Source organism: Oncorhynchus masou, chromosome 24 (genome assembly GCF_036934945.1).
Source record: "Oncorhynchus masou masou isolate Uvic2021 chromosome 24, UVic_Omas_1.1, whole genome shotgun sequence".
NCBI classification, from domain to species: Eukaryota; Metazoa; Chordata; class Actinopteri; order Salmoniformes; family Salmonidae; genus Oncorhynchus; species Oncorhynchus masou.
Window position 1 is genome coordinate 80,765,069 of NC_088235.1, and position 24,533 is coordinate 80,789,601.

Sequence of the window (24,533 nt, forward strand, 5' to 3'; positions counted from 1 at the left end):
CTCGTTAGCCATAAGGCATACACCCCCACCCCTCTTCTTACCAGAAAGGTGTTTGTTTCTGTCGGCGCGATGCGTGGAGAAACCTGTTGGCTGCACCGCTTCGGATAGCGTCTCTCCAGTGAGCCATGTTTCCGTGAAGCACAGAATGTTACAGTCTCTGATGTCCCTCTGGAATGCTACCCTTGCTCGGATTTCATCAACCTTGTTGTCAAGAGACTGGACATTGGCAAGAAGAATGCTAGGAAGTGGGGCAAGATGTGCCCGTCTCCGTAGTCTGACCAGAAGACCGCCACGTTTCCCTCTTTTTCGGAGTCGTTTTTTTGGGTCGCTGCATGCGATCCATTCCGTTGTCCTGTTTGTAAGGCAGAACACAGGATGCGCGTCGCGAAAAACATATTCTTGGTCGTACTGATGGTGAGTTGACGCTGATCTTATATACAGTAGTTCTTCTCGACTGTATGTAATGAAACCTAAGATGACCTGGGGTACTAATGTAAGAAATAACACGTAAAAAAACAAATAACTGCATAGTTTCCTAGAACGCGAAGCAGGCGGCCATGGTCATCTGTCGGCGCTCTGGGGTCAGTGGTCATCTCTGTGTGGGTGGAGGCATAGTTTCTGCTAGGATCTCTGTGCAGGTGGCGGCGGCTGCTCTGTTGGGTCAGTGGTCATCTCTGTGTGGGTGGAGGCCAGGGTCTGCAGTGGTCATCTCTGTTGGGTCAGTGGTCATCTCTGTGTGGGTGGAGGCCAGGGTCTGCTCTGTTGGGTCAGTGGTCATCTCTGTGTGGGTGGAGGCCAGGGTCTGCTCTGTCCAGGGTCTGCTCTGTTGGGTCAGTGGTCATCTCTGTGTAGGTGGAGGCCAGGGTCTGCCCTGTTGGGTCAGTAGTCATCTCTGTGTGGGTGGAGGCCAGGGTCTGCTCTGTTGGGTCAGTGGTCATCTCTGTGTGGGTGGAGGCCAGGGTCTGCCCTGTTGGGTCAGTAGTCATCTCTGTGTGGGTGGCGGCCAGGGTCTGCTCTGTTGGGTCAGTGGTCATCTCTGTGTGGGTGGAGGCCAGGGTCTGCTCTGTTGGGTCAGTGGTCATCTCTGTGTGGGTGGAGGCCAGGGTCTGCTCTGTTGGGTCAGTGGTCATCTCTGTGTGGGTGGAGGCCAGGGTCTGCTCTGTTGGGTCAGTGGTCATCTCTGTGTGGGTGGAGGCCAGGGTCTGCTCTGTTGGGTCAGTGGTCATCTCTGTGTGGGTGGAGGCCAGGGTCTGCTCTGTTGGGTCAGTGGTCATCTCTGTGTGGGTGGAGGCCAGGGTCTGCTCTGTTGGGTCAGTGGTCATCTCTGTGTGGGTGGAGGCCAGGGTCTGCTCTGTTGGGTCAGTGGTCATCTCTGTGTGGGTGGAGGCCAGGGTCTGCTCTGTTGGGTCAGTGGTCATCTCTGTGTGGGTGGAGGCCAGGGTCTGCTCTGTTGGGTCAGTGGTCATCTCTGTGTGGGTGGAGGCCAGGGTCTGCTCTGTTGGGTCAGTGGTCATCTCTGTGTGGGTGGAGGCCAGGGTCTGCTCTGTTGGGTCAGTGGTCATCTCTGTGTGGGTGGAGGCCAGGGTCTGCTCTGTTGGGTCAGTGGTCATCTCTGTGTGGGTGGAGGCCAGGGTCTGCTCTGTTGGGTCAGTGGTCATCTCTGTGTGGGTGGAGGCCAGGGTCTGCTCTGTTGGGTCAGTGGTCATCTCTGTGTGGGTGGAGGCCAGGGTCTGCTCTGTTGGGTCAGTGGTCATCTCTGTGTGGGTGGAGGCCAGGGTCTGCTCTGTTGGGTCAGGTCATCTCTGTGTGGGTGGAGGCCAGGGTCTGCTCTGTTGGGTCAGTGGTCATCTCTGTGTGGGTGGAGGCCAGGGTCTGCTCTGTTGGGTCAGTGGTCATCTCTCTGTGTGGGTGGAGGCCAGGGTCTGTGTTGGGTCAGTGGTCATCTCTGTGTGGGTGGAGGCCAGGGTCTGCTCTGTTGGGTCAGTGGTCATCTCTGTGTGGGTGGAGGCCAGGGTCTGCTCTGTTCAGGGTCATCTCTGTGTGGGTGGAGGCCAGGGTCTGCTCTGTTGGGTCAGTGGTCATCTCTGTGTGGGTGGAGGCCAGGGTCTGCTGTTGGGTCAGTGGTCATCTCTGGTGGGTGGAGGCCAGGGTCTGCTCTGTTGGGTCAGTGGGTCAGTGGTCATCTCTGTGTGGGTGGAGGCCAGGGTCTGCCCTGTTGGGTCAGTAGTCATCTCTGTGTGGGTGGAGGCCAGGGTCTGCTCTGTTGGGTCAGTGGTCATCTCTGTGTGGGTGGAGGCCAGGGTCTGCCCTGTTGGGTCAGTAGTCATCTCTGTGTGGGTGGAGGCCAGGGTCTGCTCTGTTGGGTCAGTGGTCATCTCTGTGTGGGTGGAGGCCATAGTGGTCATCTCTGTGGGGTGGAGAAGTATTACGTTGGTCCCTTTGCAAACACAACACTGCAGTGACTCTGCATAATAGAAGTATTATAATATGGATATAATATGTGTAAGAGGAAGACACATACTTCTGGGGAGCCGTGCTCCTCATAACAATGATGTCAATCTCAGAATAAAAGCCAAGTGCATTGTTAGAACCCAGATGTTCCTGGACCTTTCCATTACTGTCAGCTGTCTCCAAGTAGCACAGGCTGTGAGGCTCGGAGCTGCAGAGGAGAAGCGGAGCCGCCTGTACAAGAGATACAAAGCGAGAAGCGGGAATAGAGAGGATCAAAGGCAGAGGGGGAGAAAGGGGAACAAGAGTCAGGGACAGGAGACCAGATCGCAAGAGAGACACAGGTTTTGAATTAACATTACTTTTCACAATCTGTGACTGTTTGTAAACCTGCAGGGGGTGCTGAGTAAGCTGAAGCATCAGCCTAGGCTTAGAAACTCACTGGGATGATCTGGTCTTCGTGAATCCACAACACATCTCCCACACATTCATCCTTCCACTGGGATGGGCTGAAACTGAGACTGGAGTGGAGAGAGACAGAAGGACAAAGGAACTGATATTGATTTACACAGAAGTTTGAGGGGTTTACAGTACACATGGGTGTCTCAAATTAGGTTTTTGCCCTGAGAAACAGAGCTGGCCTCTTTGTACTCACCTCTGGGAGATGAGGACATCACAGAGTTATTCATCTGAGAGTCACTGCGTCTCCTGGCCTGATGGAGAGAGGAGAAATAGACAGATAGATCGATACATATATATATATATTAAAAGCCAACATTTACTCCTGAGATGCTGACCCGTTGCAACATTTTCAACCGCTGTGATTATTATTATTATTATTTGACCCTGCTGGTCATCTATGAACATTTGAACATCTTGGCCATGTTCTGGTTTCTTCTTAGGTTCCTGCCTTTCTAGGGAGTTTTTCCGAGCCACCGTGCTTCTACATCGCTTGGTGTTTTAGGCTGGGTTTCTGTACAGCACTTTGTGACATCGGCTGATGTAAAAAGGGCTTTATAATAAATTTGATTGATTGATGAGATGGCAGGAGATATACTGGAAACACACACACACACACACACACACACACACACACACACACACACACACACACACACACACACACACACACACACACACACACACACACACACACTTCATTGAATCACAAATATGGATTGAACATTAATAAGACCTGCTCACACTTTAGTCTAAAACAACCAAAAATATAAAAATATTACGATTCTATATCACCATACATACAGATAATTAAATTCACCAATATCAAATATTGTCTAAAAACTGAGAGTTGAAACCTAGAGTTTGACCTACATCAACACGATGATGAGGAAGTAGTGGTTGGCTTCTCACTGGAACTGTTTGTACAGCGTGAGGGGAAGTCCTGACAACAAAACCCAGCGGACAGACACAGAAAGAAAGAAACAGAGAAAGAGAAACAGAGAGAGAGAAACAGAGAGAGAGAGAGAGAGAGAGAAAAAACAGAGAGAGAGAAAAACAGCGAGAGAGAGAGAGAGAGAAACAGAGAGAGAGAGAGAAACAGAGAGAGAGAGAGAAACAGAGAGCGAGAGAGAAACAGAGAGCGAGAGAAACCGAGAGAGAGAGAGAAAACGGAGAGAGAGAGAGAAACAGAGAGAGAGAGAGAAACAGAGAGAGAGAAACAGAGAGCGAGAGAGAAACAGAGAGCGAGAGAGAAACAGAGAGCGAGAGAAACCGAGAGAGAGAGAGAGAGAAACGGAGAGAGAGAGAGAGAGAGAGAGAGAGAGAAAAAAAAACAGAGAGAGAGAAAAACAGAGAGAGAGAGAGAGAGAAACAGAGAGAGAGAAAAACAGAGAGAGAAAAACAGAGAGAGAGAGAGAAAAAACAGAGAGAGAGAGAAAAAACAGAGAGAGAGAGAGAAACAGAGAGAGAGAGAGAAACAGAGAGAGAGAGAGAAACAGAGAGAGAGAGAGAAACAGAGAGAGAGAAACAGAGAGAGAGAGAGAAACAGAGAGCGAGAGAGAGAGAAACAGAGAGAGAGAGAAACAGAGAGAGAGAGAGAAACAGAGAGAGAAACAGAGAGAGAGAGAGAAACAGAGAGCGAGAGAGAGAGAAACAGAGAGAGAGAGAGAAACAGAGAGAGAGAGAGAAACAGAGAGCGAGAGAGAAACAGAGAGCGAGAGAAACCGAGAGAGAGAGAGAGAAACCGAGTGAGAGAGAAAACGGAGAGAGAGAGAGAGAGAAACGGAGAGAGAGAGAGAAACAGAGAGAGAGAAACAGAGAGAGAGAGAGAGAGAGAAAAACAGAGAGAGAGAGAGAGAGAAACAGAGAGAGAGAAAAACAGAGAGAGAGAAAAACAGAGAGAGAGAAAAACAGAGAGAGAGAGAGAGAGAGAAAAAAAACAGAGAGAGAGAAAAACAGAGAGAGAGAGAACAGAGAGAGAGAGAACAGAGAGAGAGAAAACAGAGAGAGAGAAAAACAGAGAGAGAGAAAAACAGAGAGAGAGAGAGAGAAAAAAAACAGAGAGAGAAAAACAGAGAGAGAGAGAACAGAGAGAGAGAGAACAGAGAGAGAGAGAGAAACAGAGAGAGAGAGAGAGAGAGAAACAGAGAGAGAGAAACAGAGAGAGAGAGAGATGTGAGAGTTTGTCAATTAGTGGGTTAGCGTGTTTGTGCCAGCAGTGTTGGATCACAACACAGTGTACTCTGTGACTCACGGTATATCGGTCCCAGTGGAAACACAGAAAGGATCTCTGCTGTCAATGTTTGTGGAAGCGGCGGCTGTTTGCTCTCACCTCCCACGTGATATGTGTTATAAACAGAGTTAAAGAAAAGCCTTATATAACTGCAAATGTGCTTTATCTATTACCAGGTCAGGTCACTCTCCATCACAGATGGAGTTAGGATGAGATCATGTGTGTGTGTGTGTGTGTGTGTGTGTGTGTGTGTGTGTGTGTGTGTGTGTGTGTGTGTGTGTGTGTGTGTGTGTGTGTGAGTGTGTGAGAGAGTGTGCGAGTGACAGACTGTAGTGTGTTATTATGCCATCTCTCAGGGGGAATCTTGCAGGTCCCTATTCGCCCATACCGTGCCTGGAGAAGACAGAAATTACTCTAATAGCTTCTTCTGAGGAAACCGGACCCCTTAAAACACTCCGTCATTATCAAACTAGGTCAAAGGTCATATATTGGATGCTTTATTTGACATCTAAACACTTTTCTTTGTTTCATGCAAATATGGGATGGACACAAAGACTGGACTGACCGGTTTCAGGGTTGGTGGTATTATCCCCTTTTGGGCACAGTGCCATAATGACCACAGACGCTGTTCTGGAGGAGTGAAACGTCAGGAAGCAACAGACAACAAGTTATTTAAAACATTGACTCGCATGGCAGCCTTCTAACTCATTACATTGCTGCCATGCTTACTACCTCACAGAACACACAGAGAAAGGGAAACTTGTCTCCTCAAATCATTGACTGTGACCTATTCTCAATAGAAGGTCCTATGTTACTACTGGTCATTTGAGGTGACTGAGTGTCAAATCAAATGGTTCTAAGGTTGAATATTTAAGATGTTTGATCAGTAGTAGACAAAATGCCTACCGATCATGAGTTAATCCAGCTCGAGTTGAAGGTCTTCTTTTGGTATGCGTTTGGTAAAAACAAGTGTCGATCCAACACTTTGAGCATAAGCCCTTTTAAGCCCGGACTCTCAGAGATGGTGTATTCTGGTTCGGGAAGTAGATATCCTGTTTTCATCTGTCGTCATAACCTAAAGAGGAGACCGAATCATATTCAGTGGAAAGAATGTCAACCCAGTTCACCTCAGACAGGTCTGAGAGAGGGCCTCCACCTCCGTAGCTGTAACTCCGTAGCTGTAACCTCCGTAGCTGTAACATTTCGTAACATTCACCTGCATGGGAGTGTTCCCTCTCTTCTCCCTCGCTACCTTACTCTCGGTCTCTGCCCCTCTCCATCTCCCAGGTAGCTTCACTATCAACATGTTCCACCTGTACCTGCCAGAAAGAGAGGGAGGAAAGGAGGGCAGGGACAAAGCGTGAGGAGAGAGACGGGAGAAAAACAGGGAAATATAAAGGGGGAAAGGTCACCAGTGCTTAGTTTGAGGACAGAAACACCAGTGGTCCCTCATTTTCCAGCTCCTTTTCCAAGTCCATTCAACACTAGACCATTGAGATATACTCATCCGCACTGAAGATCTCACTGACTGAATCTCAATAGTCTAAGGAAAACGGGAGAGGTCAAGAGGAAACAAGGAAATGATGTTGAGATTCATCCTTTGTCACAATGCTAATAAGGTTAACATTGGACTAAAGGTCTGATGAGAGTAATCTATGAGCAGGAAGGGCTGTGTGGAGAAACGGAAACACTACGTCTTTGTCCTGGAAATACCTGGACAAACTCACAGTTCTGACTTTCTTTCACCATGGGTTTTATATTATTTCCCCTCACAATACAGAGGTCTCCTTTTCTTCCCCACATCACCCCCCTCTCTGCCTCATCTCCCCCTCGCTCTATTTCTTCCTCCCTCTCTCTCATTTTCTCTCTCGGAGGGAGGACAAACAGTGGGACTGTGGATGTGTCTCAGATGTAATCAGCCTGTCACAAGGAAGGCCTATTAGTGCACTCTGAGCTGCAGGAGGACTGAGATGAGGACGAAGGGCCACAATGAGCTCCCTCCCAGTGGTGGCCACTAAGTTTGATCCTTAAACGGAAGGTTCTCGCTACAAAAAGACCACCATTTATTGACACCGGTCATTTATTGACACCAGTCACACAATTACATTATTTATGGCATAACATTTTCTGTTAAATCACTATGATAAATCACTCATCACTATGCATGTGATAATCAATGATGTTTGTGAAAGAAATATGTTACAATAAGAAGCCCATTACATTCCATGTGTATTATATACTGTATTTAAATAGCCATTCTGATCTAAATTCTCTTTCCATTCCTCTTGTGCATCTCATGTTCTCAACCACATTCAGAGGACTGATGCTGACCAATAAAACCAAGGTGGCCACAACAGTGGAAACTACTAAGTGGCCTGGAATCACGATGGAACCACAGCAACTGCCAGGATTGTATATCAAAACAGTAGATCAATTCCTTTAGGTCAAAAGGCAAATGATCACCATTATTGTTCAAAAGGCAACATGCAATGAAATATAAACTTGTATAAAAGCCACAAAGATATATAGCTAAATAGCTCAAAGCATGTTTTAGGTTATAAAGACATGTGTAATAAGATGCATGTATTTAGATGGATCTGTATGTAATAATACAAACTAATCCATTGTTCAGTCAGCACACCTTCTTGTGCTTTTCTCTATTGCATTGCCATCTGGTGGTTATAAATATCCACTGCAGCTTGATAAGCCACTAAACAGTTTATTAACGGTTTCTAAACTATATTAAATTGTCATCATGTGTCATCACATAAATATCTTACATCCAGTTCAATTGCATGTAGTCTATCTAACATAGTGTTAAATGTGCTTATGTGTTTTACTCGTTGAATTATCCTCAAAAGGGCCACAGTCTAATCCTTGAACGCGAGTGTCTGTGTGTTCATGTAGCACATGGAGATGTGTGAAACTTACTCCTCGGCCTTAAATGTCCTGCTTGTGTCGCCTCAATAGCTGGCTCTTGCGGTGACGCAATGGGCTAAGACACTCGAAGGAGGGCTGTCATGTGTGCTAGCAAGGAGGGGGTCCTGAGTTCGTGCCAGGTATGGGCCTGAATCGGGAGGAAGTGGTACTCGCTAGGCAAGCAGCACGGCGCCCTTTTCATTCACATCTGTGTATTTTCATCAAGTACAATCAGTCCAATCTATTTTTAAACGTGGGCTTGCAGCAGAGTGGTTTTCTTAGATGTGTTGTGGCATGGGGGTCTCAAACCTCCACACACAATGAGACCAGTCAGCCAGGCTTTTTCCACTACAGTTTAACTGCTGGCTATTATACCTGCTAAACCTCATATCCCTCAGCAAGCATTCACACATACAGACTTCAATGTGAATCCATCACACCATTAGAAATAGTTCAAAAGGTGGAGGCCTACTTACCATATAACAGTTGGGATGGTTGCTAATTGACGTCCACACCAAAGCAACAGAGAGATGGATGGACAGATATACCGCAAGTATCTTTGGTACATTTTACAGAGCGATGTCACTGTGGGGTCAAACTGTGGCCATTTAGCACACAACAGACAGTTGACACACAGGACGTCTGAGAGAGGACTGGAGGCCATTTTGACCAAGCTCCATCCCGCCTGGTTACTGTAGATCAAACCCACACTCAATCACTAAGGCATCTTCCACATGAGATCAGAACCAGAGTAACACCATGACACAAAATTAGGTACTTGTACACTTGCACAAACTGTGGAGTCAACCTTGTCAAACTAGAATCTCTGTAGCTCATTACATATTACTGGATCTGTACAGTACCATCACTTGTCTATGCCTGGTCCATCTTTCCCATGAATGAGTGGATCAGTGTGAGAAAACTTTTCTGATGGAGGGGGTCGACAGCCAGGCTCTGACCAACCTCTGCTCTCAGTCACCCAGTCACACTGCATCTGAAGCAGAAGGTTACACCCAGAGAGCTAAATGAGGCAGTGAAACTTCCTGTGAAAAGTGGTTAGCAGCTTCGCTGACAGGATAGGACTAGGAATCATGCAAAGACCATTTCAGATTGGCCTTTCAACCAAGATGGTGAATTTAAAAGCATGACCTGGTTTAAAATAGAACCACGTCTTGTCATTCACGCGTACTCTATTGTCAACATGCACACACTTCTGACAACTACAAACAGCTAGCACAAGAAACAAGGCTTTTTCAAAAGTATTTCAGATACATGGCTAAAGAGTAGAGAGTAAGATAAGGAGTCATAACCTGGCTAACAATACTTGACGTTTACTGGTTTACACCACAACGAGTCACTTTGTGGAAGTACTGTATTTGAGACTGTATGTGGGCACAGCATCATGTGTACGTTAGCTGTGATAGAGTTGGGAGGGTGAAAGGGTGAGCTGGACGGGGTTCTGCTACTTGCCTAGAGGGTCACTTTGTTGATATATGGTTGGCCTATGTAGACCGAGGAGGGGAATTTCATGTCAGCATAAAGGCAGGAAGTGGTTTTGCCACACAATGAACTGAAACCTGGGCTGCATCTCAATAGTTTAAAGTGACTTTCTCCCCTCATATCCTCCCTTCCATCTGCACACATTATTTTCAGCCACCATATGTTATCAGTTCAGTGCAGGTAAATGAAGAGGAAACCACTTCAGACAATGGTGATGCCACCTGGTACCTGTAATATAATGAATCCTGAAATCACTACCGTGCACAAGTCTGAGCACCACAACAAGCCCTGCCACTGTCTACAAAATCTCTAAATGTATCCCTGCTCCCACAGACAGTTGCTTTTTCACTTCTACAGTAATGGCATAAAAGGTATACTTGTGGTAAGTGAAACTAGACATTTATTCAGGTGAATGTCTGTGGTTTAACCCTTTCAGTTCTAGGAAATAGAGACTTTATGAGTCATTGCGACCACAGAATCGGTCAGGTTGTTGAGCTTCGGCAGTTTGGAACTAAGGAAGACCTATGGATGAGTCACAAGAGAGCGCAAGCAACACGTGCACCCTCTTCTCACAGGACAGTCCCTCACTTACTGCCTGGACAATCCTCCACTCACCACATGCCCATTGGCCCATCCACAGATACATGATAAAGTACACAAACACTGGCCCATTTCTGTGGAGAGGAGGCCTGTAAAGGTAGGCTACGGCTATGTTGACAATACATAGGGCAGGTCATTTAGATCCTTTCTGGATTTACTTTTTACAACGGTGATCTGGATTTCACCTTTCAGAACTCCTGAAGAAACTAGGCACAACCATTGATATTGACCATTGTTTCTGTCAACCACACAGACGAGCGCGCTTGCACAGAAATAAACACACAACATGCACAAAGGTTTCACAGCTCTAAGCGAAATATGCGCCTTGTCTCATTATCACTTCAGCACTTCACAGCGTGACAGCGACAAAAAGGTAGGCCTGCTAGAGCTTGTAGCCGAACTATATTTTAAACCTTAACTCCTCTTATACTTCCTAAAAACTCACTAAACAGAATTTGTGTCATGGCAAAATGTATAGGATGCAGAAAACACACGACAAAAGCCCAAAATGCCGTTCAGATTTTCTTAATTTTTTGTAAAAGTTAAATATCTAAATGATCACTTGCTTACCAAAACTGCATTTAAACATAACCTAGAGCACTGTGTAGTTAATGGTTTTAGTCTTTTCGCATCAGCATTTTCAGTGTATTTGTTGAAATTCCAGCCTTGGCTACTTTTGTATAAATATTTTGTATAAAGTCTAATATACTTTTTAAATATTTTCTGCAGCCTTTGAATTAGGCTTAGCTTGCAGACATACTATGCAACACATCACAAGTAATAAATCAGGTGTGAATAATGTCTTCAAAAGCAATTGTACTATAGAGCCTTTACAGCCTCTTTGTCCTCTCATAGCCTACTGAGTGACATGTCTACCCCACGGAGTAGTGACAGGCCCCTGGAGGATATGGGCCAGCCCTCCTCCTCAGTGGAGAGCAGTGGTGGGGAGGAGGAGATGTGGGACCCTGGCCTCCTCTTCCCAGAGGTCCGGCCGTCCCTTCTGGACCACAGACAACTGAGGCTCCGGACCTGCCAGAGCCATCTGTACCCCAGCACGCGCCGCAAAAGAGAGATGACCCCTGCCGATAAGAAGGACGCCAACTACTGGGATAAGCGCCACAAGAACAACGAGTCGGCCAAGCGCTCGCAGGAGAAGAGGAGGGCGAATGACCTGATGCTGGAGGGCCAGCTGCTGGCCCTGAGTGAGGAGAATGCCCGGCTGAGGGCTGAGTTGATCACCCTGCAGTACCACATGGGCCTGGGGAAAGAGGCAGGCCCAGCCACCCTGCGTTCCCATGGCACGGTTCCACTGCACAGCCTGCTGCCCTGTCTGAATCGCTCATCAGTGCCTACCAATCTGTTGATGCCCTGGGGCTCCCTCTGCCTCCCCCAGCCAGCCCTGTACCCCAGCCTGCCTCTCTACCTGCCACACTGGAGGAGTATGAGCGGCAGAACCAAGCCCTGGACATACACAGAAGCTTCAGGGGCAGGTTCAACAAATTGACTCAGCTCAGAAGGTACCTCAGTCCAGACAGCTGCTAGCTAACGGAGTGGCTTAGAACAAATCAACCCCAGATTATACATAGGCCTAATTTAATGGCATGTATTAAATGTCAGATCATGTCAAATAATACATGGACACTATTTATTGAGTGGTTGCTAATCAATTGCAAATCATAGTTTAAAATATTGTTATAAATACCATATGTGTATTAATTACATTTTGAGAGTGAACTGGGAGTTTATTAAAATAATCTCAGACTGTTACATGAGGAATATGACATCGGTATTTTCGGTGAATTTGTGGTGATTTTCTATTTAGTTGAATAGGATATAAAAGATAATATGTGGAAATTATACCTCTTTGCAGATCTTAAAAATGAGCAGTTTGGTTTTTATATTTTATATTTAGGACAGCAAATAAGTAGTCTATATTCTGTGGAACACAAGATGGGGCTCCATAGTATGTCCTCTACTTATTATGCTGTATATCTAATACAAGTGTTCTTTTTCAAATGACACATCAATACAACTGGTTTAACCACTTTTACAAGTACAGTGAAGATTAAATTATTCAAGGGTAAAATAGACCGACTGCATTTCCCCCCCAATTAAATGTTGCATTTTTAACACCAATGGAATAAAAATATATTATTTTTCAAAGAGCAGAAAATATTTTTCACATTCTCATATAAGCAAGTAGGGTAGTAATGAAAGCAGTCAAAGATGGTTTTTTTCTCAATCACTTTTAATTCAATGGCTCGCTCTGTTCTGTACACACACACAATTGCTGTATTAGCCTAATGGCAAGAATTAGAAAAACTAACATGACAATCAACCTTCTAAAACACACTCTGCAACTATGGATTTAAAATGCTCCGACCGCTAAAAAACGGAGATGAGCAATATTGGTTTGAATTTGACTGTTCAAAAAGCAGTTTTTCTGCAGTGTGAAGCTTCGAATAAGGCTTCACTGAAACTAGGTGCTCTTTTTGGTTGGTTGGTGGGTGGTAATCCCCACGCCGTGAATTCCCTTATTGCCAACTATTGCACATTAGTTAGATATACAGTACCATTCAAAAGTTTGAACACGCCTACTCATTCAATGGTTTTTCTTTATTTTTACTATTTTCTACATTGTAGAATAATAGTGAAGACATCAAAACTATGAAATAACACATATGGAATCATGTAGTAACCAAAACATTTGGCAACATTTGGCAATTGGTGGCCAACCTTTTGCCTTGATGACAGCTTTGCACACTCTTGGCATTCTCTCAACCAGCTTCACATGGAATGCTTTTCCAACAGGCTTGAAGGAGTTCTCACATATGCTGAGCACTTGTTGGCTGCTATTCCTTCCCTCTGCGGTCCAACTCATCCCAAACCATCTCAATTGAGTTGAGGTCGGGTGATTGTGGAGCCCAGGTCATCTGATGCAGCACTCCATCACTCTCCTTCTTGGTCAAATAGCCCTTACACCGCCTGGAGGTGTGTTGGGTCATTGTCCTGTTGAAAAACAAAATGATAGTCCCACTAAGCGCAAACCAGATGGGATGGCGTATTGCTGCAGAATGTTGTGGTAGCCATGCTGGTTAAGTGTGCCTTGAATTCTAATTAAATCACAGACAGTGTCACCAGCAAAGCACCCCCACACCATCACACCTCTTCCTCCATGCTTCACCTTGGGAACCCCACATGCAGATATCATCTATTCTCTTACTCTGCGTCTCACAAAGACACTTTGGGTGGAACCCATAATCTCAAATCTGGACTCATCAGATTTCCGCCGGTCTAATGTCCATAACTCATGTTTCTTGGCCTAAGCAAGTCTCTTGTTATTATTGGTGTCCTTTAGTAGTGGTTTCTTTGCAGCAGTTCGACCATGAAGGCCTGATTCACACAGTCTCCTCTGAACAGTTGATGTTTAAATGTCTGTTTCTTGAACTCTGTGAAGCATTTATTTGGGCTGCAATTTCTGAGGCTGGTAACTCTAATGAACTTATCCTCTGCAGCAGAGGTTACTCTGGGTCATCCTTTCCGGTGGTGGTCCTAATGAGAGCCAGTTTCATCATAGTGCCTGATGGTTTTTGTGGCTACACCTGAAGAAATGTTCAAAGTTCTAATTCTTCCAGAATGACTGACCTTCATGTCTTAAAGTAATGATGGACTGTCGTTTCTCTTTACTTATTTGAGCTGTTTCTCTTTACTTTTTTGGTTAATACATGATTCCATATGTGTTATTTCATAGTTCTGATGTCTTCACTATTATTCTACAATGTAGAAAATAGTTAAAAATAAAGAAAAACCCTTGAATGAGTAGATTTGCCCAAACGTTTGACTGGTAGGCTAATTCAATGCATTTTTATCGAAAAGCGGGCATTTTACCAATTCACATACTGATATACCTTCAAATGGCTGGCTTGTTGCTGGCTGGCTGCAACCTGGTCTCAGAGCATTTCGTATTTTTCTGTAGGTAAATTCCAGACACTCCATTTAGTATATGTTACGTTTCATATGGTATGTATTCATTTGTGGATGTCAAATCCGACTATTACAATTCATATTATATGTTACGAATATGCAAAACATACAATATGTTACGAATTTGCTAAACTTATGGGTATGTTACGAATTCTAGCTTGGTGGCCAAGCGGTTAACGTTAGCTAGGTGGCCAACGCTAGCTAGGCTAGGGGTAAGGGTTAAGTTTAGGAGTTGGGTTAAAGGGTTAAGGTTAGGGGGAGGTTTAATGTCAGGTAGCCTTTCCTCTAAGCTTAACCCTTTTCCTAAACCACGTTTAACACCTTGAAGTATGGCGATTCACAGTATACCCTTCAGTAGCTTTAACTGCACATCTAAGATCACGCCACCGATGTTCTAAACAGTAGTAAGAAAAGCACTAGGCTTATGATTAATTCACATTTTCACACTTTTGCACATAGACCTCTCACCATTGTAAACTGTGCACCTACAGGTGTTCCAGTACAGACTTGCCAAGATAATAGCAAGTGATTCTAGAACACTAAATTCCTACAGTAGCCTACTCATTGTCAAATAACAAAATACAATACTTCTACATGAGTTATTTATACCAGCCATATGTGAAGTCTATTTCATGTGGGTGAGGAGAGTGTCATTGCCACGCTGCTGTGGGGTGTGAAACCAATGGTGACAGCATGGACACGTCTGTTAATACCAGACTCTTTTGAGCACATGTCATTTTTGACTGAGGCCCTTCACACTCATGTGAGAACATCACTCATTCCATATGAGATATGGTTTCCCCATCATCACCTCCTGCATGCTGCTATGGCAGTAAATAGCTGAATGTATAACTATAAATACAATTAAAACCAAACTAAAGCCATCTAGTGCACAGTAACTACAAAACGAGTATAGCAACAGTTATAGTAACAAAACGACTACTAGTAATAGTAAGAAAACGAGATGACATTGGAGACCTAACTGGGTAACCAATGAACCCTTGAAGCATGGTCATCACTCAACGGAAAGAAAATTCAGAGTTGAGCAGATGTCTCCATAGGTCCCGTAATGGATGATTTCCACTGGCCACATTCTACGGGCTGGTTTCCCAGAACCTAGATTAAACATATTGCTGCACTAAAAAGCACGCCAATTGGATATTCTTCATTGAAAGTGCTTTTTAGTACAGGACTAGGCTTGACCTGAATCAGGAAAACGCACTATTCTTCATGAGTAAAACTTACTAGGTATCCAGCAGAAGGCACTGCAGTATAGCACTTTACTGCGCAACACGTTATAATCTTATGGCAATCCATGCAATAATGTCTACCTGCAGACTGCAGTTACTACAAGGAGCGCCCAGCATGAAACGTCTATTAGCATTGCCTCACTAAATGTCACGCCCACTGCCGTTGAGGCTGCTTGTCACAGTAGGCCTGTTTCCATGATTAGCCACTAGATGGCGTACTGTACAACATGACATGGAATCTCAGTCATGACATGCTTGGTCAATAAAGTATTGTTTGTCAAAATCTTCCAAATCATACAGGTCAACCCCCCTAAAAAAATGTATGTCAAATTGCAAGAAGTAATTATGAAATAGTTGTTAACAAACTAGAAAGATCATGACAGTTGTGAACAAATGTAGCCTAACTGTTGACGCTGGATAATTAAAACGTTCGCTGACACAGTAGGACTATGTTATTTTACCATTGCACTGGAATTTCCCAATCTTAGCAGGATGGTACTTGACCTCAGGTTTACAACATAATCCTTTATAATAAAGCTATACAACGTTTTCACAAGATCCCACTTCCAGTGTTTACCCCAGTAGACAAAGAAATGTCACCCCTAGTATGACAAAGGACAAACAAATGATTGAAAGTTGGTGGAAAACTTGTGGTCATACGAGGTAAACTGCCTTATCACAACCAAGAATACAGAGTGATAGGTAAGGGGCTAGAAAGAGAGAAAAGGGAAGGACCTGGTAAGCCAGGTACCAGATCTAATGGCTGACAATTCCAGCCTCCCTCTGCTCAAACATCTCCCAGACGATGAAAATAAGTAAGCCACGACCACCACATTAAGGGTGACAGGAGGATACAGACACACAGAACAGAAGGGATGGGCTAGGCTAGGTGGAGTGGGGGGGTAGACAGACAGACAGACAGACTTAATATGCTAAGAAAGAGAAGAAAAAAAAGGTCACACATTGTGGTGGTCTGTGACGAAGCCACTTTACCGTAGGTGAACTTCAGGTGAGATACAGGGGAAGGATGAGTATACAGTTCTGTAAGTTACCATCTGCTGCTCACAGAGACACAATGGGCGGGCGGTGGAACATTGACTGAGGTCATTGTCACATTGCGTCAGTGTTGTACTTACTGGAATATAGTTGCCAGCAGCAGAAGGTAAGGTCCTGTGTTCATTTTCATAACATTTTCACTCACCTCTGTGGTGGACAGACAACGTCTAAATTAAAGTTCCCTATACATATGACATATGGAGCTACAGAGAGTAAGGTAAATGGGTCAAATATGTTATTTTTCTTACCCATGAACTGGCAGTCCACAGCTTGACTTACCGCTGTCAATCTCAAGTCTCAACTTGGAGCAGTAATCAGAGAATAATAACACCGAAACGTTTGTCTTAACTTACAGTATTCTGGTTTTCAGACCTTTTGGAGGTGTTATAATAGCAAGTCTATTTTAGACGTGGTATCTCAGATCTGGTTATATTTTAAATGAGGTGACTTCCCTACTACAAAAAGATAACACATTTTTATAAAACTTTGATACTGGCTATGATCTAGTTCTTGAAACAGATGAACAACTTTCTTTAACTTGTTTAGAATACCTTTGTGCAACATACAAAAAGCACTACAATCATGCTACTTTGGGCATTTTTGTTGCTTAAGTGACATCTATGAGAAATGTGAAACGTTCATCAGCCTGTGTAGGACCTGTAAGACCTTTCCAAATGTACATAGTAAAAGTGATTATAGCAATGACAAAATGTCTTTAAGTGACCAATTATTATTCTAAATAAAAGAGGGGAAAAGGTATCGTTGAAAAAAGAGAGAGATATCAGCAGATAATATTATCTCCAAGTAAACATTTATTTTGGTATTTTCTTCGCTGTTGAAAACAGTACAAACTGTGCAGATGTACAAAGGTTTAGTTAGTCTGGCTCTACATGTAGATGGTAGAACAACCAGAAAAGGAATAATGGAGCTTTTTGCTGTTCTTCTTCTGTCGATGAGAAAATTAAAAAGTGTCAATTAAAAAACTGTGAGTAAAGTACTTTTACAAAAAAACAGTGTTTATTAAACAGTACTTTTCCTATAGACTCTAGACACATACAATGGAAGAAAGTTACTACAGTACATCCCTAACTAATTTGATATCTTATATTTCAAGGAATGTATGTGTTAACTGAAAAGGCATGCTTGTGGTAAAGGCAATATTCTCTGGAGAATTTAAGAGGTACTGGACATCCATGTTTTGTTATTGCCGCCATGACAGATCGCTGAAAACATTAACAGTAAAAGTCAGGACGTTAACCAATGGTTTCCTATTAGGTACCAGGGAGAGAGACTCAAGTACTTCACAAAGCAAGGAAGGAAACAACAATAGACCAACTGGTGCTGTGACTTATGCTGTAAAAAAACAGATAGGTGTCAAAAGAAGAAGTTTAAAAGTTCCTTACTAAAAAGCAGTGTCTATAATTAGCGTGTCAATAAGCAGCAGGTGCAGTAACTCACGCAGTGAGGGACTCGTCTCTGGAGAGGACTGTTCAGGAAGCTGAGCAACACTCTGCTGCAGTCCTCTGTTGTCCTACTCCCTACACAGCAGCAGTGCTCTCCACTTGCTAGGCCTCAGCCCTTGACCCCTGACAAATGTCCTCCAATTCACTGTTGGGGCAAGTTTTAGGCCACTCTGCAATCACGACACAGCTCTGCTAAACCTCCAGCAACTCTAGCAACCAGCAACTCTAGCACCTGGCTATAAACATGCAACACCCCATGAAATACTTTAGCAATGTCAATGAGGTTTAAAATGGTTTGGGTATGATTGTACACTCCATAAGCACATTGTTTGCTTCTAGTTATGAATTGATGAAGAAGAGGCATAAATCATTATGGTTTGCAATTTTTCTAGCTTGTTGCACAACAATGTAAAGAGAAGGCACAACAGCATGGGAAATCTTGAGAAGTTTGCCCACAAGCCTTGGACGGAGGTCCATCTACAGTATATTTAGTGCAGGGGATTGGGCAGACTCTGTGCATTTTCAATCTCAAGGTGCATGTACTCTCCACCACAAGGCAGAGCTTTACTCTCTGTCTCACCTCAGTCTTTGGGTACATTTTGATACCCTTCGCTCTGACTGCCACTTCAAAGAGTAAGTAAAGCAGCAAAGCACAACAGAGTTGGTCTACTGTAAACTTGAAGAAGAAATCATATTTATCACAAAGTTGTATTTCCTGGGGTTCTCGTACTTGCAACATGCTCCTTCTCAATAGTGTTAGTAATCATAACATTGCATTTTTGCTTCAGGCTATGCCAAGATCTACATAATGAATCTAATAGAAGGATAGGACAGACAGACTTCTCACAAAGTATTAATAAAAAAGAGAACTGGAAGGACATTTCACGATAAGTCGAGGTAACATTATAAGAAGCTATAATAACTATGTTATGTGGCAAAAAGGAAAACACGAAGCAGACTCAACTCTTTAAAAACCTGCTTTATGTAAAATATTGTGCGCTATAGCTTGGAACATGAAAACGTGACTCTGAATGACAACATAAGGCTGTTTGTTTATTTCCAATATAATTATTATTATTCTCAAGAAATGTAGTGCGCTTCATGTTTTAATTTGTGTTTAAAATCATACTTCTGAATATCATGACACTGGCAAACCCTCTGACCCATATAAATGAACAATTCATTGTTATTTTGACCTTTGGGGAATTTTGTAAAAACACACAGATGTAGTTTGTTGCTTTAAAATACAGACCCAATATCAAAAGTGCAGAGAGAGAGTCATGTTGTCATCAAACACAGGATATCTTACACATCTAGATAATGATACCTGTGTGATAGCATCTGTAATCATTCTCATTTCATTAGTTATCTTCAGATGATGTACCTGCCAGTATAATTACACTAGTTTAGGAGGGACACACTGTATTATGCACAATTGTGATTGTGATAAAACATATGAGTAAGTAGTCTCACCCAAGTGCACAGTCATTTATGGGATGTTTAAAGCATTGGAAATCCTCCCTGGTCTTTGTGGTTGAATCTGTTGAATGTGTTTGAAATGCACTGCTTGATTGAGGGACCTTAACGATAATTGTATGTGTGGGGTACAGAGATGAGGTAGACATTCAAAAATCATGTTAAACACTATTATTGCACACAGAGTGAGTCCATTCAACTTATGTTGTGACTTGGTAAGCACATTTTTACTCCTGAACTTATTTAGGTTAGCCGTAACAAAAGAGTTGAATAGTTATTGACTCAAGACTTTTCAGCTTTTCATTATTAATTAAATTGTTAACAACATCTAAAAACATGTTTCCTCTTTGACATTATGGGGTATTGTGTGTAGGCCAGTGACAGTTTTAAATTCAGGCTGTAACACCATCACATCTAGAAAAAGAAAAAGTCTACTTTCTGAAGGCACTGTATGTGTGTGTGTTGGAGTGTCCGTGTAGTATGTGTGAGTAAAGTCCAGTGAGTGTGCATACAGCCAGCGCAAGAGAGTTAGTGCAAAAAGGGGATCAATGCAAATAGTCTAGGTTGCCATTTGATTAACTGTTCAGCAGTCGTAAGACTTGCAGGTAGAAGCTGTTCCCTTTGGTCCCAGACTTGGAGTCTTTGATGATTTTTAGGGCCCTGACACTAACTTGTATAGAGGTCCTGGACGGCAGGAAGCTTGGCCCCAGTGATGTACTGGGCAGTACGCACTACCCTCTGTAGTGCCTTACGGTCGGATACCAAGCAGTTGTCATACCAAGCGGTGACGCAGCCAGTCAAGATGCTCTCAATGGTGCAGCTGGAGAACTCTTTGAGGATCTGAGAGGCTAAATCTTTTCAGCCTCCTGAGGGGACTCTGTCGGTGTGTTTGGACCATGACAGGTCCTCAGTGCTGTGGACACCGAGGAACTCTCAACCCGATCCACTACAGCCCTGTCGATGTGAATGTGGGCGTGCTCCCCATCTGTTTCCTGTCGTCTACGATCAGCTCCTTTGTCTGGTTGACATTGGGGGAGAGGTTGTTTGCACCACCATGTCAGGTCTCTGACTTCCTCCCTGTAGGTTGTCTCATTGTCGTCGGCGATCAGGCCTATCACCGGTGTGTTGTCGGCAAACTTAATGAAGGTGTTGGAGTGGTGGGTGAATAGGGAGTACAGGAAGGGACTAAACATGCACCCCTGAGGGGCCCCCGTGTTGAGAGTTAGCGTGGTGGATGTGTTGTTGCCTACCCTCACTACCTGTGGAGCCCGTCAGAAAATCCATGATAGCGTTGCAGAGGAAGGTGTTTAATCCCAGCGTCCTCAAATCAAATGTCATTTGTCACATGCGCTGCTGTAGACTTTACCGGGTCCTTAGCTTAGTCCTGTGCTTGGAGGGCACGATGGTGTTGAACGCTGAGCTGCAGTGAATGAACAGCACTCACATACTGTAGGTGTTCCTTTTGTCCGTGTGGGAAAGGGCAGTGAGGGGTGCAACAGAGATTGCGTCATCTGTGGATCTGTAGTGCAAATTGGATTTTTGACTATGTCACACATGCACTTATCACAATAGCAACACACCACTATAGGACCTCAGCTTGTCTCTGCATACCCTGTCTATAACTACTTCAGCCTATAGAGCTACATTCATCTGGTCTCCTTCGGAGGATTCTAGTAGTTATTATGTTGCTCTGGTGGTTATGCTGCTGGCATCACGGGGCTGACAGCTGGTACAGAATGGTCTCAGCTCTCTCTGCTGTAGGGAAACATGGTGGCCAAACAACATCAATCAGCAGCCAACATTGAAATCCAAACCAATCAATCAAACTATTGAGCTGCATAACACTGACATTCAGACAGATCAGAGTTCACATTGGGACATGGTGCGCTCATTAATAAGCATGTAATGGTTCAGGAGTGGCTTTACACTGGCTAAAAAAGATGAATATGCATAATAGCTCGATAACATGTAACTGTAGGAATTCGGTTTCAGATGTTCCCAGATTGATGAAGAATATCTCAGTCTGATGTTTCTGCATGTGTGTGTGAGAGAGTGGGTCTGTGTATTCACTTCACACACTACACACACAGGCCGCGTCGTCTCATAGCTGTGGTTAAGCAAATCTAACATAGCCTTTTTCCTCCTGCACAGCTTCCCACCAAACCCACCCACTCACTCACCCACCCACTCACCCTCCCCTGCAATGAAACAGATGAGCAGGGCTCAATTGTAGTGCTTTTTCATCTGAGGGTTTCTATGTTCCTGTTTGTACGTATTGTCCTCTGGCTAGGGCACATGACGTCTCACTCCTAACTGACCCCCCTCTAATCTGCATGTAAGGGGCGAGGGACAAAAAATGAAAGGGAGGTAGAAGAGATGGAGCGAGCGGTGGGCACATTGCAGACAATCCGTAGCTGGGGGTGGACAAGTGAGTGCACCGTCAAAAAAATATGACTGTGAGAGTGTGTGTATGTGGGAGAGAGAAAGAGAGAGAGAGAGAGAGAGAGAGAGAGAGAGAGAGAGAGAGAGAGAGAGAGAAAGCGAGAGAGCAGCATTGTGAAAACAAAACCTTGCTTGTTTCTAAAACGAGCCTGCTCTGCACCGAGCAGATTGCGTGTGTTTGTAACTCTCAATCACTTGACTTGTCCACTCTATCAGCCAACATTATTCATGCCACGGATCAGTATGTCACAAATTACATTTGGCTCATATCTTAACTTTGCAAATCATTAAAAGTCCACAAAAACAGCTATTTTCTCAACTATGTGTATTCAGTGTCTAAGCTAGGAGAAGAATATGAGTTGATTAGTCAAGTTGAAAGAAGAGGCAGGTCCAGAGAAGTTCCTGTGTCAAATCTAGAAATTGTTTGTGTGAATGACATAAGAGCTGGTAGAGCCGAGACCAGCCATATAATACCGTATCATACCAACTGTCCAACATTTTAACTTGGTCATGCTCCCTCATGTCCATCTTACATACTATATTAATCACCAATTCAACTTACTTGAACACTCCGGAAGTCTTTCAGACATAAAGATTATTTTAGTCACACTAGAGGGGCTGGTTACACCTCAGACAACAACTCCTCTCTGCCTTTCCACCACTGTTTTATTCAGCTTGTCTAGACGTGGAGGTGTCTGGTCTCAAAGACAGACTGAGGGCTGGGAAGTGGTCTGACAGTGGGCTGACAGTGGGCTGACAGTGGGATAGGAGTGGGCTTTGTGGCTCTATAACAGCATTTCATTCAAAGCTGTCAACGGTCAAACACAGAAATCCATAAATGTTCTGATCTGTGACCCAGGCACTTAAACATACTGTATAGCAGAAATGGGTAAATGTATAGTCTATACATACAATTTGACAAATACTTTACTAATTAACCTGCCCTTCACAGGTGACATCCTAGAAAACCAACCTGAAAGAAGTGCATGAGAAGTTACTTATCTTCCTTTTACCTGCCCAACAAAGAAACAGCCATCCTACTTTCTATACTGAGACCAGATGGAACCCATGTCGCTATCTCCAAACGGGAGCATCGAGGAAGTGGAGGACGGTCACATAGCCTACCTAGATGGGGAGCTGGCACCCAAGGGCCTGCGGCGCAAGAGAGAGTTTATCCCAAATGAGAAGAAGGACGCCACCTACTGGGAGAAGCGTCGCAAGAACAATGAGGCGGCCAAGCGGTCGCGGGAGAAGAGGAGGGTGAACGATTATGTGCTGGAGAGCCGCCTGGTGGCCATGAGTGAAGAGAACGCCCGGTTGAACACAGAACTGCTGGCCCTCAAACTCCACTTTGGCCTGGTGAGTCCTGCGGCCTACGCTGCCCACCAGAACAGCCTGCTACGGCTCCACCATGCCAACACCTATAGCCCCCAGTCTCCGCCACCCAGCAGCTCAACCCAGTCCCTGGACAGGGATGTCTACTGGGGCAGGAGTCCCTGCTACAGAGACCCTTCCACCCTGCCCACTTACCACCACCAACCCTCCGTCCTGACTGGGCAACCTGCCCCTGCCCTGATCCATCCAAATGCTCTACCAACCAGAAGGGGCTATCCATACATCTTAGACATGCCCAGTGTCCTCCACCCTGCAAACTCATCCTCCCTTCTCCTGCCCCCACTTCTCCCCCCTGCCCTATCGTCGTGGCCGGGGGTTCCCCTGCTGAGGCCCACCCCTAAGAGAAGGTGTTCAGATGAGGAGGGGGAACAGCAGGTCCCAGCAGCCTCCTCCAGTGGTGCATTACCGCACAAGCTGAGGCTGAAGACCCCCAGAGCTTCTACTGTCCTTAGGGATGTCAGAGATAGGGCCTCCCCCCCACTCCCGCTTTATGTATCTGACTGACCACACTGCACAGGGCAGACAAACCACAGCGCTGGAACATTGACACCAAAGTTATAGCAAAGACGTTATGTACAACTTAAAACAGACATTTGTTTGATTTTTTTAATTATTGTTTTTGCTTCTCTGCCATGCTTCTTTAGTGTCCAAGTTAACGGGACAAAATCTATTATAGCATACTTTACTGTAAATTCTGCATAATTAGCCAGACTTTAAGTGTTTTATAGCACTGAGAGACTCCAGTTCACTTATAGTATGTATGTAAAACTCAATATGGGCAGCCAATATAATAATTTGATTTTAACTTTTTGGAATGGATGGAATTTATCTTTTCAAATTAATAAATTCCTCTTATTGTTCACTCTTTACTGATTAGCACACAAACAGTGTGTGTGTGTGTGCTGCAATGTGTAGGCTACCGCGTGGGTAATGTTTATGTTATGTTGGCTGCCTGGTAGAGCAAGCACTGAGGTCTTGAAGTTGAGATGTGGGGAAAATACCAGACATGACATGAAAGGAGATGAATTTCAACATAACTTGAGACATATTCTGTGTATAATATAGGTGTGAGAACTTAGTGGTTAGTTACCTGTACCTGCTATAACCACCACAAATGCACTTAACGGGATGGGGTATCTATGGTGCAAATGACGAACAGTCACGGACCAATTTCTTTGTCTCGGGCCAACTGATTTGTATTTTAAGACCCTCGAAATCAACCTTATAAGTCTTCTTATGTAGTTGTTTTTGTCCCAATGCATTTTCAGTCAAAAGCTCCCGTTGGCAACAGATGAGAACAAAGGTCCA

General features: G+C 44.3%; 1 protein-coding gene and 1 long non-coding RNA gene across 3 annotated transcripts; one reads left to right on the top strand and one right to left on the bottom strand.

The window, feature by feature from the left end:
• Positions 1–2,527: 2,527 nt before the first annotated feature.
• LOC135511721 (uncharacterized) lies at positions 2,528–4,208 on the bottom strand. The gene is made up of 4 exons (XR_010451305.1): positions 3,781–4,208; positions 3,104–3,161; positions 2,891–2,969; positions 2,528–2,682 (listed from the first exon to the last, which is right to left on the bottom strand). It is a non-coding gene; the product is annotated as an uncharacterized LOC135511721 (long non-coding RNA).
• Positions 4,209–10,451: 6,243 nt separating this feature from the next.
• Positions 10,452–24,027, top strand: nfil3-4 (nuclear factor, interleukin 3 regulated, member 4). Of its 2 annotated transcripts, XM_064933195.1 has the most exons (3): positions 10,452–10,532; positions 11,015–11,676; positions 22,783–24,027. In XM_064933195.1, exon 3 carries the CDS (start codon positions 22,890–22,892, stop codon positions 23,727–23,729), a length of 840 nt encoding a protein of 279 aa, XP_064789267.1. In that variant the 5' UTR covers positions 10,452–10,532; positions 11,015–11,676; positions 22,783–22,889; the 3' UTR covers positions 23,730–24,027. The 2 variants fall into 2 exon arrangements, with proteins under 2 accessions (XP_064789267.1, XP_064789268.1); XM_064933196.1 differs by lacking the exons at positions 10,452–10,532; positions 11,015–11,676 and adding an exon at positions 16,525–16,555.
• Positions 24,028–24,533: the final 506 nt, after the last annotated feature.

Excerpts from the sequence above, each read along its gene's own strand:
- nfil3-4 (XM_064933195.1), top strand. The coding sequence starts at position 22,890 with ATGGAACCCATGTCGCTATCTCCAAACGGGAGCATCGAGGAAGTGGAG.